This window comes from Propithecus coquereli, unplaced genomic scaffold, assembly GCF_000956105.1.
Source record: "Propithecus coquereli isolate 6110/MARCELLA unplaced genomic scaffold, Pcoq_1.0 Scaffold57, whole genome shotgun sequence".
Classification (NCBI taxonomy): domain Eukaryota; kingdom Metazoa; phylum Chordata; class Mammalia; order Primates; family Indriidae; genus Propithecus; species Propithecus coquereli.
In genome coordinates this window covers 9,102,771-9,108,770 of record NW_012151618.1, presented here as the reverse complement: position 1 = coordinate 9,108,770, position 6,000 = coordinate 9,102,771, and the positions used below count along the sequence as shown (strand labels likewise).

At 44.9% G+C, this 6,000-nt stretch overlaps 1 protein-coding gene across 1 annotated transcript in view; it reads left to right on the top strand.

Annotated features, from left to right (window-relative positions):
- Positions 1–6,000, top strand: part of RORA (RAR-related orphan receptor A) — a 97,522-nt gene that overhangs the window by 69,762 nt on the left and 21,760 nt on the right. Inside the window, exons 3-4 of the mRNA XM_012658083.1 lie at positions 1,971–2,112; positions 4,696–5,091. Coding sequence (XP_012513537.1) covers positions 1,971–2,112; positions 4,696–5,091 — 538 coding nt within the window. The remainder of the gene's footprint in view (positions 1–1,970; positions 2,113–4,695; positions 5,092–6,000) is intronic.

Sequence of the window (6,000 nt, the reverse complement as noted above, 5' to 3'; positions counted from 1 at the left end):
CTCTAGCCCGGGCAAAAGAGTAAGACTCTGTCTCAAAAAAAAAAAAAAAAAAGTTATTACTGCTTCAATGAGTAGGCTTACTTTTAATGATTTTGATACAACTGTCAAATTGGCCTCTAGAAAAATCTTTCAGTGAGAGAGTACCCTTATCAGTTTGCCTACCACACTGTGATTCTTCAGGATTTTACCTCCCCCGCTAGCCACCCATCCCCTTTGTTGGGGTCATCTGTCTTCGCCAGTAAAGCTTTGAGGACAATAATTCTCTTTTGTACCTTTCATGGCTCTGCTTCATAGAAATGACTCTAGTTACCTTATTTTTCTTCTGCATACCTCCCTACCTTGCAAAACCACTGAAAGATGAGTCAACAACAAAAAGATAACCAAAACCCCCTATGTGTTTGGAAATTAAGAAATATGCTGATGGGGTGCAATGGCTCACGTCTGTAATCCTAGCAGTTTGGGAGGCTGAGGCGGGAGGATTGTTGGAGGCCAGGAGTTCAAGACCAGCCTGAGCAACATAATGAGACCCCCCCCACCACCATCTCTACAAAAAATTTAAAAATTAGCTGGGCATGGTGGCATACACCTGTAGCTCTAGCTACTCAGAAGGCTGAGGCAGGGGGATCACTTGAGTCCAGGAGTCTGAGGTTGCAAAGTGAGACTGTGTCTCAAAAAAAGAAAAAAAGCTTCTAAATCACAGAAGGGTTAAAGAAAAAAATCTATTGAAAATTAGAACATGTTTTCAACTGAATGATAATGAAAATACTGCACAATATGTTCATAGTATGCTGCTAAACATAACTAAAAAGAAAACTTCAAGCTTTAAGGAAAGAATAAACACTGAAAATCAATGAGCTACGAATCCAGCTCAGGAAGGTAGCAAAAAACAACCAAAAATAAAATTCTTGAGGTCAGTAGCTCCTTCTGCATCTCTGTACACCCTCTTATTTCCAAAACAGTGCTTGACACATGAGAGGAACTTGATGAGCTTCAGATCGGATTTGTTAAATCTTTTTTTTTTTTTTTTTTTGAGACAGAGTCTCACTGCGTTGCCCCAGCTAGAGTGCCGTGGCGTCAGCCTAGCTCACAGCAACCTCAAACTCCTGGGCTCAAGCGATCCATCTGCCTCAGCCTCCCAAGTAGCTGGGACTACAGGCATGCGCCACCATGCTCAGCTAATTTTTTCTATATATTTTTAGTTGTCCAATTAATTTCTTTCTAATTTTAGTAGAGACAGGGTCTCGCTCTTGCTCAGGCCGGTTTCGGACTCCTGAGCTCAAACAATCCGCCCACCTCGGCCTCCCAGAGTGCTGGGATTGCAGGCGTGAGCCACCACGCCTGGCCTGGATTTGTTAAATCTTAAAGGCCATAATCTGAATACACGCTACTTCCAAACCGTCGGGGCTGAAGTAGCATTCCCAGTCTTATTGATCTGCCAGAATAATCCATCTAGGTGTCGTCTAGCTGCTTGGGACAGTAGATTCTGACTTGAGGGGTGAGAAATGCCTAAAGGGCCACGGATGTAAGTGGGCTCATAGAGATTACCACAGTGTACCATACCTCTGGACATTCCAGGGAAGTGTTTCGTGTTTATTTTACTGAAAATGCTTTGGAGATAAAGGTTAAAGGGAAGCCCCTCTGTGTCGTGCCATCAAGCATATTGCTTTTGCTCCAGAGGCCCCAGAGGCCAAGAACAGGAAACGGATCCTGCTCCTTTTTCATAGGCAACTGTCTACTGACGTTAAAGAAAGTTTTGCATGTGTAAGGGACAGAAGATTAGGCTCTGGGGATCGATTTTACTCAAGGAAAAAGAAGTGACTTTAATTTCATTAATGGTCTCCTGGATGATTCTGCTACAAGTTTAATTCTCCATTAAATATTAATGCCGCTCGGTGCTTAGTGTACTGCCTTTGATATCATACCGCTCAAACCGACACTAACCGGTTTTGCATTTTATAACTGAATCGCAGGGCTTTTTCAGGAGAAGTCAGCAAAGCAATGCCACCTACTCCTGTCCTCGTCAGAAGAACTGTTTGATTGATCGAACCAGCAGAAACCGCTGCCAACACTGTCGATTACAGAAATGCCTTGCCGTGGGGATGTCTCGAGATGGTGAGCTCTCACAGCTTGAGTCGTGCGGTAGCATGGGGTTGCGAAAGTGTCTTCTGAAGCCTGGACCCAGATCTGCCAAAATATGCCCTCGGCGCCACCTCCTCACTGTCCCCTTCAGGGCTCCTCTGGCAGCTTTGTGGCATTCTCAGCAGTTGCTTCCTCCCGGGCTCTGCTGGGGTCCGCTGACGGGCTGATGGGTGGGAGTGGTGTGGAGGAGAAGTGTCTCGTGGTCAGAACCCCTTCAGATGCTTGATGTTTCAGACATGACAGGTGGGTGGATTGATCAAAGGTAAGTGTCATCTGAGGGCCTTCATACATATACCTCCTATAGGCATTTTCCTCTGTAGGAAACGCAAGCCAGAACTGATTGTTACTTGCCTTACACTATTAAGTCCACTGGAGGCTGGGATGAAGTGGATTTTAGGCTAACTGGATATGGATATTTGGAATCACGTGCCAAAGTCAAATATTTGTACATTTGCAGAAGGTGTGAAAAGAGTGCAAAGCGTGGCTCTGCCATTCAATAAAAAAACATTTCAAGATCTTCCTAGAAAATGATCTTAAGTGCACTGAATAATCAACACCAGATTTCAAGACAGTTATGCTTACACGTGGAAACTGGGCAGGAAGTACAGCGGGTCCATTTTAAGGATTTTTCCAAATATACCAGCTGGCTCTCTTAAGAGATCCCTTTGAAGGAAAATGTCTCCTCCGGTGGAATTCCAGCCCGTGGAAAAATACTTGAGAACGCAGGGCAGGCTCTGCAAAAGCTTGCCTTCCCCGTAATCAGATGTCCTTAGCACCTGTGGACCCGCCCAGGCACGAGTGCACTTTTATTCCTACATATTCTAAGAGACCACCCTGTGCACCCCTGCAAAAGTGCATTTTTTCTCATTGGAAGATACAAATCACAGTACTTATATCATATTCTCAGAAATTCCTGTGGCATGCAACTCTGCAGATTTCAACATCCAGTGGTACTAAACTGGCAAAGTTAGGTGTATCTCTTACGAACTTGGAAGTTAAAAGCACAATGCACGGGGGCTTTTTATCAAAAGCGGGTCCTTTTATTTCACTCACAAGGTGATATGATTACTGTTGTTAACATTAAGGCAAAAGTTAAAACACAATTGCAGAGTCGCAGCAGAACGGGTGTCATCTATTGGTATTCATCCCTTTGGGTGTTCTGGAGTATTTTTTTCAAAAAAATTAAGTATCTTCAGTATGCCTTCTGGCAATTTTGCATATAAGAAATAGCACAAGTTTCGTAGTCTGGGAGGAAAGTTTGGGGCTTATAAAATTATGGGCCTGAAATTGAGAGCCCACATCAGCCTGATTGCTGTCTACCCAGCCCGACCCAGGTTTGTTATCTGAGTCATGAACACTGAAGATTGACCAGTATTCCAACTCACTTGTTTCCTCTGTGCAAAAGGACAATTTGTCCTCCTTGGCAGGAAGAGAATCCACCAGCTGGCCAGTATGGTGGCCTTGGTTCCCAATGTCACGTCCATCCATCCTGCCTCCCACCCCAGACTCACGTAACTGTGATGATAGTCAAACGGATGAACTCATCCACCCCATCAGGTATAAATGTCACCAGAATCAATCAGGAGAACTAAGTCCCTCCAGCAGAGGCTTCATCTGGATATGCAGAGTCTAGCTGAGAAATAAAGTTAGTGGGAGAATTCAGACCGGGAAATCATAGGATCTGGGGATTTTTTAAAAAATTATCTGGGTGTTTCGGAAGGAATCATTTGAGATTCTGAGTGGACTGTAAAATTACTACAGTCATTATTCACTTTAATGTGGGGACAACTCCCAAGGAGAAGTGTTGGAAACACAGATCCATCCAACAGGGATCTTACACCACCTTTGCTCTTCCCAAATCCTGACACTGTCTTCGCTTGAGGCTAAATGAGAACAGCAGAAAGTACCATCTAAATATGGGCCCAAGGGTTTCATGGGGGCTGCTGTGACCCATGGGTGGAGCAAGGGGCTTCCCAAGTCACATAGATTCAGATATAATTCAGGGAATTACAAAGGCCTTGTCCAGTCTGTTCAGGCCTCGAAATGAAGGCCCAGATGTGGCTGTTTGATCGAGGAGAACCTCATTCAAGTGTACAGAAGAGTGAACTGAACGAAAGTTGAGGTTTGACTGTTTATGCCCGAGGAGCCCTGTGAGTCTTTGCAGCCTGGCGCCTGGGCGGAGCACTGGAGAGACGCGGGCGGTCTGGGCCAGCAGCACAGGTGGAGAGTGAGCACGTATGTGAAGTTACATGTCGCTGGTACCCAGGGAGCCCAGGGGATGTGACAGTGGGAAAGCAGAGGTGGTATCTCTCCAGGACTCTCCTCTGTTTCTGGGACGTTAGTTTCTCTGGGATGTATGTTTTGCTGGTGGGGGGCGGCGGGTGGAGCAAGTCTGTGTGAGGTGGGGCTGTCCTTACCTCTGGATAACTTTATTTTGCGGTCCCGTGGTTTTGGATTGAGATTGTCTGAGACTTCAAAGGAAACCGTAAAGCACACGGGGGAGGATAATGAAGAAAAGCACGTTGTATATGGTGTGGTTTGGCTTTTTTCTTCCAGCTGTAAAATTTGGCCGAATGTCAAAAAAGCAAAGAGACAGCTTGTATGCAGAAGTGCAGAAGCACCGGATGCAGCAGCAGCAGCGCGACCACCAACAGCAGCCCGGAGAGGCCGAGCCGCTGACGCCCACCTACAACATCTCGGCCAACGGGCTGACGGAACTCCACGATGACCTCAGCAACTACATCGACGGGCACACTCCCGAGGGGAGCAAGGCAGACTCTGCTGTCAGCAGCTTCTACCTGGACATACAGCCTTCCCCAGACCAGTCAGGTCTTGATATCAATGGAATCAAACCAGAACCAATATGTGACTACACACCAGCATCCGGCTTCTTTCCCTACTGTTCCTTCACCAACGGAGAGACTTCCCCAACTGTGTCCATGGCAGAATTAGGTAATGGCATGCATGCTTCTACTGGGATGCTCCACTCGGGCCCTTTGAAGTAATAGGGGTGTGGTTGACTTTCCTCTAATGAGTTATGTTATTAAAATGACCAAATTCACCTTTACCCCCCATGTGGGCCACTTCATACTCCAACTTTCCCCCTTGCTTTTGACTGTCTGCTGTTTCCCATGGTACATGCAATAAATGCATTGACCTCTCAGCATCAGAATGGGACAAAATAATCATAAGCAGTCTTTAAATTTTGCAGAAAACTGTCAGCTCAGGAAACGATCACATTAACTTCATTAGTTATTTAGTTATATTCTGGGTATCGCTTTATACCTAAGGTAAGAAAAAACAGCAGTCCACAAACTGAACCTGGCCCATAGACATATTTTTTTAGCCAGTGCAGAGTTTTAAAATTTTTTAATCTATTGCTAATATTTAAACTTGGACAGTTATATCAGCTTTTTGGGGGGCAGGGGGGAATGATCTATTTACATTGGGCCAGTACTTGTGACTGTCAGCAGCCAACAGGCACTAGGCAGGGGCTAGCTAACACCTTTTGATGGGCCCACCCCACTTCTCCCATTTATATCACCTGCACAGCCCCTATAGGTATCTAAGTTTTTCAATCCTAATATATACTGTAAATGTTAAGCAGAAATTAGCTTCTTTACGTGCCAAAATGTGTTGATGATGGACATTGCTGACAAAATTGATGTATTTCATAAAAGGCTCACCATGCCAAAAAAAAAATTGTCATTTTCTTATTGCTGGGACATTGCTGCTTCTTGGGAGATGTGACCTAGAAATGTTGATAACACAGACAATGGAAAACTTTCCATTTCAAGGAAGTTGTGTTAACATCCTCTGCTATTTTTAATCGATTTTTAAGTACAGCACTATTATTAGAGA